Source organism: Glossina fuscipes, unplaced genomic scaffold, assembly GCF_014805625.2.
Source record: "Glossina fuscipes isolate IAEA_lab_2018 unplaced genomic scaffold, Yale_Gfus_2 26, whole genome shotgun sequence".
NCBI classification, from domain to species: domain Eukaryota; kingdom Metazoa; phylum Arthropoda; class Insecta; order Diptera; family Glossinidae; genus Glossina; species Glossina fuscipes.
In genome coordinates, this window is record NW_023998421.1 from 4,409,461 (window position 1) to 4,424,897 (window position 15,437).

General features: G+C 33.4%; 1 protein-coding gene across 1 annotated transcript; it reads right to left on the reverse strand.

Annotated features, from left to right (window-relative positions):
- Positions 1-398: 398 nt before the first annotated feature.
- On the reverse strand, positions 399-4,121 carry LOC119635428 (antigen 5 like allergen Cul n 1-like). The gene is made up of 4 exons (XM_038030235.1): positions 4,055-4,121; positions 1,206-1,279; positions 753-1,141; positions 399-672 (listed from the first exon to the last, which is right to left on the reverse strand). The coding sequence occupies exons 1-4, from the start codon at positions 4,119-4,121 to the stop codon at positions 399-401; spliced, it is 804 nt and encodes a 267-aa protein (XP_037886163.1).
- Positions 4,122-15,437: the final 11,316 nt, after the last annotated feature.

Here is a 15,437-nt window from a genome sequence, read left to right on the forward strand (position 1 = left end):
AATGCATTTAATGAAATTTATTGCTGTGGTCGTTGCTGCTGCTATGGTGCGTGCGTAACAACTAACGAAGATTCTGCCGATACTGATTCAATCCTACGTTCTGCAGGATTGTATTTGTGACTAATGTTACGACGCAAAAACAAACATTAGAAATTATATTTCAATAGTATCGTAGATTAAGTGCTGGAAGCAAGAACTTCCCTAAAATTATCATGAAATTTTTAAATCGAAGAATTTAGAAATAGACAACCTTGGGATGAAAAAACATTTGAAGCAAAAATACGATAAGCAAAAACGTCGGAACTTGAGAAAATAGGAAGAAAGATTGTACCTTTCAATATATCAAGAGCTTCGTGGTGCATATAAACAATTTCTTTTATTTTCAATTCAAACTTTTATTACAAGTCTTCATTGCTGGGACAAGTATTTATAATGTATTTTTCATCGGCTGGGCATAAGCCCAAAATTTTACTTCTAGAATCACTTAGACATTTTACAGCAGACTTAGTACAATTGGCATCGTAAACTGGAGCTCCTTTTTTATTACTAGTGGCGTAATTACAAGTGAGCAAAGTGCACAACTTGTATTCACTTTCATGGTATACTGTGTAATCGCTCGCAGCACAACCCACTCGTACATTATGATCGTTCACTATTACTAAACTGTAAGTTCTATGAATATAAGAACAACGAGTGTTGTTTTTTTTTTTTTTTTTTTATAACAGAAAATTTATAAGTAAATTGAAACTTACTGCATATTTTCGTTATAGGAATCAATAATTCCTGGATGAACTTTTTCGATTTCTCTATACCATTTTTTTAAAATCACCTCCAAACTTTCTTTGAGCGGACGCACCCCTAGCGATGTAGAAAAACCTATATTTTGACCAGGAGATGGAAACCTCAGGGTCTTAAGGCAATTATCACGTTTAACCGCGCACCGTTTAACGTTATATTCAGCCAGCAAAGCCAATTCATCATCCCATTGCATTGTGCCCATACGGCAAGCTGTTTTGAGCATACCATATTTACCGGCAGCCACCCAACTACGTTGTCGATTGTGATAATCAACGATGAGTTCGCGTACTTCACTTGTCATTTCCAGCAATCGTCTGTCTTGAGGACAATCGGTATGAAATTTCTTTTGGGAAAAAATCTCATTAAAAGGAAAAAAACGGATACACTTTTCTTTTTATAATACTAACACCGGAGTTCTGGCACGCTACGTGATTTGAGCACAAACGACAATATTTCTTGTAATTCAGCGCCAAGCTAAGGACTAAAATGTTTAATACTATAAAAAAAATTTTCATTGTTTTCATTTCAATAATTATTAATTAATTAATTGTTTAGTCAACGGTTAAAAAGACTTGATAAGAATGCGATATGATAACGCGATCGTAGCCTTTTATATATGTGAGATGATATTTTTTAGAAAATACAAGTCTAACCATATGTGCTATGAAAGAAAGATAACTGGACTTTCATTTTACAATACATTTGTGTTTCGAAGTCTATTCTGAAACCGCCAAAGAAGTTACAAGTTACAAGTAAGCAAGAAAGGTATGTACGCCTTTGGATGAACATTAATTCTTGCTATGAATTTTCGTAGGGCCTCGCTACACTGTCTCATGAAATTTTGAAACATTTCGTTTGAATGTTGTTACCATTTAAAAATTAGACGGATTCATCAATAGTGACGATGTCTATACCATATCCTACCATGTTATTGAGTGATACATTATTCAACAATTTTGAATCATTTAAAATTATTGACAATTTCGGGGAGGGTTTTCAATATCACATTTGACATAGCATCAGTCAATTTCAATTTCAATCAAAGAACCGATCGTAGAGTTTCAGAATTCTTTGCGAAATTTTTTGATCGCGAGAGTTTTAGTAAAAGATGGAAGGTTGGACAGACGTCAATTAAAGTCAAATAAAACTCTTAAAGTTATAAGTAATAGCTTCTATTAGATATTTTTGGGTTTTGCGATGTACATACAAATTTAATGCAATCCATCTTTTAGGTGAGTAACATAATAAAAACCCTAGGAAAGTTATGGGTATTTGGAGTCAAACGGTATTGTAAGATATCCGTCACTTATAGGAATAATTTCATTGTTTTCCTATTGTTTATTATTTTAGAAAAGTTTCTTTAATGTTAACAAACTTTTGAAATCTTTATACGCGTTACAAATGCGATGACTGTATCGATCTGCTTAGCATAAAATAGATTCTTCAGATGTTCTTATAGAAAACTTTCACTTCGTACTATCACGGTGTAAAGTATATTTTATTCATAAAACTATTCTATGAATATGGTTTCGCTGTAAAAGCGAACAAAGTTTATTGATCAACCCGATATTTCTAGACTTGGAATTAAGAAAAGCTAGAAACAATGTTCATTACTTACTTTTTAAAAGCTTTTATTAAAACTTGACCATAGAAGCGACAGGTGTTTGTCATAGTTGTTTGTTTCTTCGCACAGGTGCTAAACTAAACGAAGACTAAAATTTTTGCAAAGAAGATAAACAGATATTCCCAAGTATGTGCGATGTATACGAACTTCAACTATGCTTGGATCATGCGAAGGACCAAGAGGTACCGAGGTTCGTTGCATTTCGGTTCGGGATTTACACTCGAGTTTAATTTGGCTCACCTTCGGCCTGAAATATCACGAACCAACGTTGCGTAGATTTGGTACATACTCATACCTTTTAAGAGTAAGCCTTGAAAGATTTGCATAAGGAACTCGTTAAAATAATAGCTTGATATCTATCCTGCGCATGGTGTTACAAGTATACTAAATAATGTGTAAGTTAAAATTAATCTCTCACACTAACGGAATTTAAAAATAAAAAGGTATGCATTTGGCCAGAGCCAAAGAGAAAAACAAGGAACGAAGTTATAATAACATCGTTATTACATGTCCTTTATAATCTTTTCAACAAAATCTATATCAGTGGATCGTGTTTAATTCATGTCTGCATGCTTTCGAATGCATGCATTATCGTAGAAAAAGCATAACATTGTTGGGTTCCGTTTTGTTTTCCAAACAAAAAGTCGTAGTCGCCGCATATTTTAAGATATAGTCATTAGTCACCTTAACAACCTTTTTGTGTGTACGTTTGCGTGCCTGTGTCTGTGGTAAGTTGAGTTGTTTATAATAATAAACGACGACACTAATTGATATGTTTTTTCTTCTCTTTGTTTTTTTTCTTTTTTTTTTGTTTGACATTAATTTACTTTTTATTTCTTTATTACACTTGTGTCCATAGACAAGGAAAATCTTACTTAACATACATTGTATATGAGCGCCTTATATGTTGCGATGATAATGAAAGTGGTTTAAGTCATATAATATTAAGTTTCTCTTGCTAACCAACTTTAACTGAGGGCAATAAAGCTAACCATAGTTTGTTACGTATATTTTTTCTCAATTGGTAAATTCCCTTCTTACTTAGGGAGAAGCTTGAATCAGTGCAGAAGCAATTGTTATTCCTTGTTGGCGTACATCGCCTTCAAGGGGATCCAAATGAGAGGCTCCTTTCATATAAAGACAGACTGCGATAAGTTTATATGCGAGCTCCAGCGAAAAGGACATTCATGCCAAGAGTTACTGTCGTTAAAAACTTTATAGACGGAAAGGTAATATCTTTGTTCCTATTAAGAGGTTGATATAGGCCGTGCTCCGCCTAGTGAGAAAAGTATGTCCTTGCGCACAGTATAGACTGGTTTCCTTCTAATTAATTATGTCATGCCGACTTCGCGTCGAATGGGACCTACGGGTCTCCGACGGGAGACATTTTAATAATTTCATCTTAAAATTTGTCTTCCTCGTTCTGGTACGGCGGGGGTCAGGAGCCTCCAAAGCCTGACAGCGGAAACGGCCCATAGCGGGAGTTTCGTGATGGCTGTGGTTAGCCCGAAAGCGCGAGAATAGCTTTCATTCATGTGGGGTTACATCGCTATCGGGTGTCTTACGCAGAGAAAGGCAGAGGCTTTAGATAGTGCCTGGCTCTCACTAGAGAGGGAGACGACCTTAACGTACCTCGTGTGGTACTCGAGGGCCTAACGGTCCTCACGGCAACGAACGCGCCGCTTTCGGCTCCGTACATTGCCATGTGCCATCGGGCACCGTGGGGTTAAACCTTCACGATAGTCTGCCCACGTTTAAAAACTGACGATTCTCCTCATTATGCGGCGATATAGCTGTTAAGAAAAAACCCCTCGAAAACCAACCTGAAGACGCGAGAACCTGACAATGCTTTTTAAGGTAAATTATATGTAAAATGTTGCTCTAATGCTGACACAGTTTTCTTGATTGATTTAAGTAATCTTAGAGGTCATCTTTTCATTGCTAAGAAAGCCAACCAGATTTAAGTAAAGCATTTAAAAGGAGGCGGAGGAGTTAATTGTTAGTAAATCTTGGTTGGCTAAACTTTTTACGAAAATGAATCAAGTCACAGACTTTCGAAATATTTTTGATATTCTTTATTATATCTACGAACTCACATAAAAACTAGTGCCGTTTACCTTAAACTAATACGAGCTATAAATACCGACAAATGTGAGAATCATTTAATTGATAAATGCACTTTATTGTTGTAAAATGCATTTTCAGTTTAAATCAGCGAGAGTTGTGGAACAGCTTAAAGGTATTTACTTGTTCGTTGAGAGTTCTTTAAAGGGAGAAAAGAAGGTTTAGAAGGCTTGGATCTTATTCTGCATTCAGTAGAGACAATAAAATTCAATCTAATGCTTATACTGTTTATAAATGAATAGAAACCACGTTTCCAGATACAATGCAATATATATATATTAAAGCAATCGTTTCTTTTAGTTTTTGACTTAGGTCACTTTCCTAGTTAGTGATAATATGGTGTGTGTACGCACATGGATAGAAATTCATTTAAACGACTATACAAATTTCATAAATTTTTTTCCTCCTTTTTTATAGTTTGTTTTCTCGTATATGCACATATACGTGTACATGAAGATCTGCACGATATCTTACAATCCGCCTACACACGACATTATGTCTGCATGTGTATGTGCTTTTGCATGCCTTTCAACAATAATAAATGTCCAAATGCATTTCCTGTTTTTTCAACATCAAAATGGCAAATGTAGAGTGCACTCCACATCCATATCCTACCACGCTTAGGCCATATTAAGTGTTGTTGCGTATGTATATATAAAACGGAATTATAAAAAAACGAAAGAAAAGGCACGGCAAGATGAGAGTAAAACAAAAAATATAGGAAAAAATATATATACATGAATGAAATGTAACGGCAACTGTTAAGTGGCCCTTTCGCAAATATGTTCGACTTCCGTCTAAATGACTAATAAAAAAAAAGAAAAAAAGAAAATGTGTCCAGAACATTTATGTGTGAATATTTATACGTTTATACCTACAACTGAATATGTGAAGTAAACTTTAAGTATGATTTCAAGAAAAAAGTTTCTAAATAAGAAACAGTAAAGTACTCTTGCATTTCATATATATATATATATATATATATTCTCAGATACAATAATAACAATTGTCAAAGAAAATGGAAAAGAAAAAATAATGAAGAAAAAGCCCCTAGTAAATAATACAACACTGGGTTGCACGGACAAAACACTTCAACTTTTTTTCTTCGTGTTTGTATGCGTTGTATAAAAAGAAAGAATACCAACTTAAGCCAATTGAAGAAATTGAAGTAAAAATTATATGCTCATTATTTTTATTATACAATTGCATATAGAATAAGGAAAGTACCATAATATAAAAACACCGCTTGCGACTATCCGATAACAATGGTGTGTTAAGGGGTCTTTTCTGTAATTTGTTTCTTACGCTCGGCACTGACTGAGTAGGTAAATTTATTTTTATATTGCGTTCGCAACACCTACAAGTAAGCATTGCAAACTCCAAAAAACATTTACACGTTTAACACAATCCTTAGGCCTTAGGACTCTTTATTTCTCTGCTCCTCTTACGTATGATACGCTGAAATTTGGAAAGAAGAATAGCAGGAGATGGGGACTGGGAATGACCATAGCCTTGTGTGTGCGATCGATTGGTAAGTGTCCACCGATTGAGCCACTCACTGTAGCTATAGCAAATTAGGCTCTATCACACTAACATTTGAACACTCTACTCTCATTTATTCGTCTATACGGCTTATCTGGGTTGATGTTAGTGAAATTCTTAATGCCACAATTACTGCATAAAAGAAATGTCTCTTGAAAATGTCGATTTTCCGTAATGATTACAGATGACCCTCTTTTACTCGCATTTTCATTCCAGTCAGCAGCCACAGCTGCAAGTATTTCCTTTTTGGGGCTTAGACAATGCGTAAGTAATTATCAGAAAAACCAAGAATTTATTAAAAAATAAATCAAATATTCCGGCTCTAGACTTGTAATTTAGTTCTGTCTTATAAACTTTCATATATTTTGTTAACAAAGGAACAGCCGTTGCTCCGCACGATCGTTGAACATGTAATATAGGAGACCCTTCCGCTATACCGAAATCCCATTGCAAAGAGTTATTTCCGTTATCTGAACATTTTGAAATCGTCTCTAAAGATATGGACAATTTTTGGCCACGTTGTATATAGCAGCAAGCAATATTTGTACAATTTACAAAAAAAAAAAAAGAAGAAAATGTGTAAAGCACACATGTTTTACTTATCCTTCAAGTTGGTGTGTAGCAGTTACAAAATAACACAGTTTTCTCTCACAATAGCACTGACAATTTTCTATTGTATTGCCAAGCGAAGATTTTCTAAATGTTATATGTCATCCGTTGCACTAGAAAGATAATGATGATGCCAAGGTGCCACAAGCTTTTGCCCCTTAATAGTCTTGAAAGTTTGAAAAATTTTTGTGAAAATTTAAAGCAGGAAAACCAATATCTACAACTGTCGATCTGCTATATGTTATACAAAAAGGAAGTAAGAATAATAACGATCTAAACTTAAATCCCGTAAGGAAAGAAAATAAATAATGTTTCGAGAAGATGAGTGTTTAAAATTCGTGCTTAGCTGAATATCCATCATTTCCTCTTCTTTCCACATTTCTTATTCCTTTTGCTTTTATTGTTATTATTTTATCTTGAAATGCTTACATAAGTATAGTAGAAGTAATCACAAGGTATTTTATTATGGAAATTTTTTTTATGCAACAATTGATTTATCCATGGATTATATAAAACGCAGGTCAAATCTTAAGCACTCATTGAGTGGAATTTATTTAATCCGGACACTAGTTATTTTTTATTTACTTTTCAAAAGAAATCTCTACGTAAAGATAGAGATGCGTATATTCAAGGACAACTCAATAATAATTTGGCAGTTATTTTGGAGACGAAGATTTCATGGAATAATTTCATATATGTGGGTTAAGCAAAGCAAAACTTGCAGAAGAATTAATCTTACAATTACACAGTTGTTTAATAGTACGACAATTAGGCAAAGAAATATCATTTTTATGCTGCGTACAGAAGGTGCATGAAATTCGTCAAAAAATTCAACTGCAACTGTAGACCTATGCTTCCGAGACAGCATCATTATATGAATACTTTGTCGGTGTGGCTAGGAAAATCGATTTTGGCACGACCCTCTCTCTATTTCTCTGTTGAAATAAATAATTATTAAAATTTCAAAACTTTATCAAAAGCTCTATATTCATTTTTTTTCATTTCCATTGCATTTGTTATGAAAAATCAAGGCTACCTATCTAATTTACATCCTTGATATTTAAACTGTAGCATTTCAATTAATAATTGCCAGGACTGTTATGTAAGTGTTTTTCTGTAGAGAAAACCTCATAACGTATTTTGGGAGTCCCACTCCTCCAATGAAAGCTGTGAAAATTTCTTGTCGTTCCGATCATATGTTATTATCATATTATTCCAATTATAGGTTATGTTACGAGTTACAATAGCTTTAGTGGGCTTACTTTTGCGATTTTAAAATAATGCCAATAAAATCCAAACCTGTTGCCTTGATTAAACGCTGCTTTTTGCTGCTGAGGAACAACGCAGTGGGCCCTGGCCCACCATGAGATACCCTACAACATTCTACTGTAAACACATTCCAGAATGAAGCCTCATATAGGAAGTGATCGAAAAAGTGGTCGGACCAGAACCATCTTCAATAGCGTTTGTCGTTCGGCCAACAAAGGGTACGTGTACCCAACTATATAATCAATGCACGTCAAAAATTGGGCCGTGTATGCTGAAATTATGATAACAAGATGCACAGACGGTGAAACAAGCTTAGCTTAAGGGTTTATCTTGAGTCTTTATGGGTGTTACGTAGACCCACTCAAACTTAATATAGCCTTGTACCGTAAGGGGTGCAGGGTATACAAAAACCATTTAAACACAAGTATTGGCTCAAAAAGTGCTGTCCGTTTAATATCTATTTCCTGTCAGTAAAGTGGCAGCTCTTGCAGATCGGATCAATATATATTAAAATTTTAACTTTTTAAAATCCATCGTAGACGTTTTTCATATTCGTGGCTATATACAATTTACACAGTTTACGATATCGTATCATCAACTGGATTGGAAAACTGGTAAAGAGATATTACAACATAGCAAAAGTGTTTTTTGGCCATAATTATAATTATTACGTATTGCATGTATTAGAACAATACTCAATATCGAAATATTCCAATAATTATATAAATTGTAACATAATGTTCAATTGCTCACACAATTATTATACAGCAGAGACCTAAATTTGCGACTTACGATTCAGCTGAGGTTTTCAATTGCACTTAAAGCCGATTAACAATCTACCCTTGCTTAAGTAAGCACGCACACATACATACACACATATATACACACATACACACATACACACATACACACATACATACACACTAATGCATACTAAATCTTACATTCACATTCATTTAGATAACTCTATACAATATCACGCACCATAGATCTGTTAAGCGTCTGTATGTAGTTACAACGGTTTCCTTTAAATTACAGTTGATTTTATACAACGTTGCGTTTTGGTTTTCGAAGCGCTCGTTATACTCATTAAGTGTCTTAAAGCAATAATGACAATAATTACTGTTTCATAATTATGCATAAAAAGAAAGCACATATGTGTATATACGATAAGGCTGCTGATGGCGATGATAACAATGCTGACAATAATGAGGTTAACGAGTAAAATGTTAGAAATGAAGAAGGAAGAAATAGCAACAGCAGCCGTAATAGAAATAGAAAACATTTAAAATTACACACCGTTAGCAACCACTGCTTTACATAACCACAAAAATGACTGACTAAATAGTGTAACGTGCTACTACTAACGTCCTCGCTATTCGCTATTGGTATAAAGATGTCTTGAATAAATAGAGCAATGCGTGTTTCGTAAAGTGTTCATGTGTACCTATGCTGTTCGAATTTCAGTTCAGTTTTCATTGCATTTGAATGTATTTACATTTTCAAAAGTTTTATTAGTCGCCTCATGAACTTGAATGCTATAAAATAAATACTATATGCTAGCTAGGCATTCCAATAAACCGGATTATAGTTTTAATCTTTCTTGCGAATCTACGGTGATAATATTACAAAGAGTCACCCATTCATTGAATTAAACGATACAACTCCTTCCGACCATTCAATCAGTTTAGGGAGCACTAACTAACTACTAGTACTAACAACTTAAAAGATATTCGCTGTTTCGCCGCATTTCCGCCGCGTAAATATAATTGGCGGTTGATATGTAGAGAAAAATTAATTGTACGAAAGCGTTCGCACATTATCATTCTTGAGTAGTGAAAGCATTTCATCAGAGCAATCAATATAAGCTGATGTTAACTATTTTCAATGTTGAAATTGGAACAAATTGTCTTTTCATGAAGCGAATCGCAACAATTCTGGACAATTTGAATAATAAACGAGGGGCAAGCAAATCTGGGACAAATCATGAATGCAAAACCCAAATTTTAAAATGTTCTGCTAGTTACGGCACCTATTGAACCACTTCTCGAATCTTAAATATTTAATCATTTTCAGCTTGAGATTTGAAAGTTGCTGGCAGCACTAGTGTAACTTATGAAGCGCAAAATTGGACGAGTTGCGAAATAATGCCGGGAGTAAACACGTCGGTTTATTTTAAGCTTTCTACTCACAGAAATACAGGTTTTAATAACTAATACATGTTTTTCCTGTTTCCGCATGCATTTAGCTTCTCTATACCATAAAAAATTCTCTTTATTAATTTTTAAGTCCAAACTTATATTTCTAACCTAGCATCACATTCCTATACAAGTTATGATATCGGCTTTGGCTTGAAGTATTTTTCCTTTTAAAAGACTTGTTTGCAGTAAAAACTCTACGTATACTTTATTAAAAATCTACACCATTATTATGTAAATTCCTCTTGAAGAGTACGTTTTTTATGCGACAATGCGCCTATACTTAATCGATTCGGTTTCTATCTCAGGCATTCATTTAAGGGCATCCTTACCATGAGGTATTTTTCGCACGGTTGACTTCACTGCTTTGAGACAATCTGGCCTAGCTACCTGCGCTTCCTAAGTACCTTCAAAAGATTTGTTGAAAGATTGTCGTTGCCAATCGTTCCAACAGCTACATTTGAAGTTAGTTATAGAATTTCAAATTTGACATATTTTCCATTTTCACGTCAAATTCTAACGTTATCTTAAGTACTAAAGCAAAACTAACTTGGAAATACATAAAAATAACTTAAAGCTAAGTATGGGATCAAAACAAGTTCTTTAACTTTGTTTTTGTTAATAGAAATTTAAATGGCTGCATAAAATGGTGTAATAAATCAAAAACTAAGGTATATCGAAAGTAACCATATGTTTAAGTGATGCCCAATGTATATTTATTTTGAGCGTAAAGCCTACAATGTTTTCACTTTCCCAAAAAGTACTTATTGCTTTCCGTGATGTATACGAAAAAAAAAAAAAAAAAAAACAAAAAACGTATGCGTGGTTTATATTTTATATCCGAAAGAGTTGAAAGGCATCACAAAATGTGCACCGTATGCAAGAATAGCTCTGTAAGCAAAATATTGATTACGAGTCATTTGAAAATTGTTGTTACAAAATACTAAATACTAAAATAGCTATTGCCAGCAATTTTCAAGCCACCAATAGTGGCAATACCAGTTAAATAAAGGCTTTAAATCACTTCGGCTGGCATCTGATGGCAATAAATCAATGATTTATCAATCAACTTTTTTACATATGAACAAAAACTGGCTAAACACTTTACAATGCATCTTGCGTACAGACAATATCTGATTGCAAGAAACAGTGAAAATTGCATATAATCAAAGAATGCAATCAAATGCTCCTAGCACTAAAATTATTCGAATCATCGTTATAGGTAACTTTTGTAAAACAGATGTTAGCGACTAATAGGTGCATATACTCTGTTTTATGTTGTGTTAAGTGCTCTCTTCATTTTTGCCAAGAACTTATTCGAAGGCTAGGTGAACTTTTGTGGTCGTACCATAAAATATATATACTGGTGCATTCGGTTTTCTTAACTTCACAGCTGATGAAGAATGTATACTTTCGGGGATCTCTGAAATTTCTCTCTGGGCGTTAAAAATGTTTTGACAAAATGATGGATGATGGGCGTAAAAATGTATAGAACCCTGAACCACTAAAGTACTGACGTAGATGTAGAGAGTGTGCAGACTTTACTTTAAAGGCGATGAAATAAATTCATATGCGGTTTTTTCATTTATACTAGGGAGGCAAGATGCGTTCGGTACATAAAAATTATTCTCGATTTGTGGCGACAAGCAAGTGGATAAGAAATATTTTAGAAAATAAAATTTCTTTGTGCACCATCCCATTAGAGATACTGCCTGGTGTCTGAACATGTTTGCCAAGGTATTTTTTTGTGCTATCTTCAGGTTTTTGAGATATCTTTATGGGTTTTGTTACACCGAGATGTTTTTTTCCTAAGGTCAAACTCTATTGAAAATAGATTGAAACTGATCGTTTTTATAACCAATGTCCAAATTTATCTTTTAACAGAGTAGTTTCAAAATTTTAATTAAATTTTTAACTTTCGGTTAGGATAGATGAAGTGGGCATAAATACACTCAGTTATGGTTTATATATGGGTTATGTAATTGTTCGACATATCTCGATTACAATGCTTTAACTTGTATTCTACTAATACCACATTTACAATAGAGCTCAGCCTAAAGCAAAAATTTCACAACTCTCATACCATACACCTTCTATTCAAAAAAATGTTTTATTTTTTTCAACATTTTGCTTTTGCTAAAATATGATGCTGTATATGTATTTTTTTTTTTAACCGCAAACAATACTTTTTTTTTGCAGAAAGTTGGTCTGATGATATTCCTTACATTTTCATAACGTCCATCACTTCTGGTGTAGGACATATTAAGTTTACGTGGATGTAACACACATAACAAGAGAACCTTTCAATAGCCTTACCTTTTATTATAACCATTGTCTGTCCCTGTGTTCGTCTGGTGTCTGTCGATACGGTTTTGTGTTTACCCTATTTTGAAATTTTTGTTAATGAAATGTGATACGCTAAGGTGTTTTGGTTCAAGAAAGCGAATCGTATTGCAAGCGGATTAAAACGAACTGTTCTTGCCACCACTCTCCATATAATCTCTTATTTTAAATACATTTTTGTTGCTTCACGAATTTAATGGTAAACGCGCTAACACTTGTACCGAACCAAATCTTTTTCTATTATATCTCTGCCATGTTCATCTTATAATATTTTACAATTATTGTGCGGCTTCGAAAACAACCATTAAACGGGGGGAAAAAGAACTTTTTTCTGCTTTCTAGGTACGACGATCTCGTCGCGATATTTGTAGTCATTAATCGGGCACAATGGTTATATGACAACAATTATAGTTTTCAAGTTTTATTGCTAAAATGTTGTGAGTGTTAATATTTCGACATACAAAAAAAAAGTTTGATCGGATGGGGCAATTTTTTGAGTCTTCTTCCATAGAACGGTTCCCATAAAAAGCGAGCCTTCACAGGGCAGAAAGCTTAATTTTTAATATTATGTGATTAAAATTGTGATATGTAATAGTAATTAGCATTACTTTTTTAGGACTGAGGCTTTAAGAATTGTTAAAATATTACCAAAGTGTTGCATACAAGTAAGGGATTTATTTACCTAAATATTATTATATTTTGTGAGAATTTGAGTTCATCTGCTTTAAACTCAATTCTCTGTAGAAAAAAACTATGAAACCACATAATTTGCAAATGCAGAGAGAAAGTTATTAGAAAACTTTTAACTTTGTCTTCAATTTGCTCCCTGCCCACTTAGACTTGCATATGCTTATGAATAAGTTTATATGATTTGTTGAGATTTTCATTCTCAATTAAATTCAATTATATTTTAAAATATTTATTTGAAGTTTTATTTGTAAATACTTGTGCACGCAGACGTATGTGCATACTCATGTAAATACACACACACACACAGACACAAATTTCAAGGATATATACTTATAGTTATATATATATATATATATATGTATGTATATGTAAGTATGTGTGTGTGTGTGTGTGTGTATGTACAGCACCCATAAACCAATATACTGCATAGATATTAAGTTGCGTTCATATCAAAGGCAAACCGTACATAAACAAATAAAAACTTTTGTTTGTTTGGTCGGTTGTTCAATATAGATATGCAATCGTTCACTCACCATCGCAAATATGCACATAGACATACATTTTTGTTTATCTTACATTTACCGCACTCTAAAGGCCCCACAGATATGCCCATACAAGCTAATACGTACTCGAATTTATTCATATATGTCTCCTGGTAACTATAATTTTTCTTCAACAGTTTGTATGCGGTTTCTGGCAGAGTTATCTACTTTTGGGATGTGTACACATTTTATCAGTTACGAAGGATAACAAACAAAAGTAAAAAATAAAAATTGAGAGGAGAATATCCATTCGAAATACATTTTAATAAATTCAACTAAAAATTTCATTGTTTCTCTCAATTAAGTAAGAAATTTTATGTAATATTATGATGGGCGTACCGGCACACCTCTCCTGAAAAGCCTTACATTTGTATATGAATATGTTTATATACGCATAGATTCGCACAAGCGACGTGTGTGTTTGTGTGTGTGTGAAAATGTATGTAAACATATTAGGTTGATGGAAAAGTTTTATCGTATTTTAAATGAATCATTCTAATTGGAAGATGCTTGCTGTATACCTGAGCAGTCAAATGATCAGTGTCGGGTTCTTTTGCAATTGCAAAACGATTAGATTTAAGTTATTATCCAGCACGTACCGCAAAATTTCATTACGGTGCATGTGGATGATTTTCTTTGAGATTGAAATCTGTTGAACGAAATTTAGGCAAACCATCTGCGACACCTCAAATCATTTACATCTTCATACCTTATCCACTGCCATTCACCATCCAATTTCTTTTGTGCTTCTGACAATTTCGAGGATACATCCTACGAGAGTCACGCTATAAAATAAGACCACACATGACGAACTCTACTTGCTTGCTTTAGTCTGACACCTACAGATAAAAAAAAAAAAAAAAACGTCAGCACTTTCCCGCCAACCTAACATATCTATATGTGCGCAAATGTAAGCAAATATATATTTATATCCCTGATTTTTGTGGCTAAGCAAGCCAAACTAAAGTTTTGACAATTTAGAAGAGAATGATGTCAGTAAGAAAACAGAAGAAGTAGCACCAGTCAACGTTGATTGCATATTGTATACGTATGTGTGCAACCGTACAATTTGTTGACACAATCGTTTAGATTCTGCAGTTTGTAAAATTTGATTTGTGGCTTTCGTTTCCAAAATGGAAGAACAAAATCTTTTAGACGCATTTATAAAATTTATTTACACTCTATATATATTCTGCATAAATCCACTCAAACAGGAATTTTATAACATACTTCCTTTCATTTACTATAAAATAATGCATACTAATATTTTAATTTAAAATATTTTTTTTTTTTTTTCTGTTAATTGAAAGTAAATAAATATAAATTTCTCGATATATGAACTGTGCAGAAATGCAGGTATTTAAAGGGGTTTATTTTCTTTAACATTTTTAAATATAAGAGCTTACTTACGAAAATGCTGGCGACCAAGCGTCACCATCGACTTTACTAAAATTGCAGTGTAATTCTCCCGGAGCAATATCTGTGTCAAGCAAATTTTGATTTATAAAAAAAAAAAATTGTATTTAGTTTCAATTTTTGTACTTGCAAACTATATCCAGGCCATTCTCTCCGAAACGATGTGAAAAACTTTTGGTTTACTTTAATATTTAAAAAATTATAAATTTAATAGTCTATAAATTTGAAATTATTTAAAAATAGAAAGAATAAAGTTATATGTTATTGGGGGTGGGTTGGCTT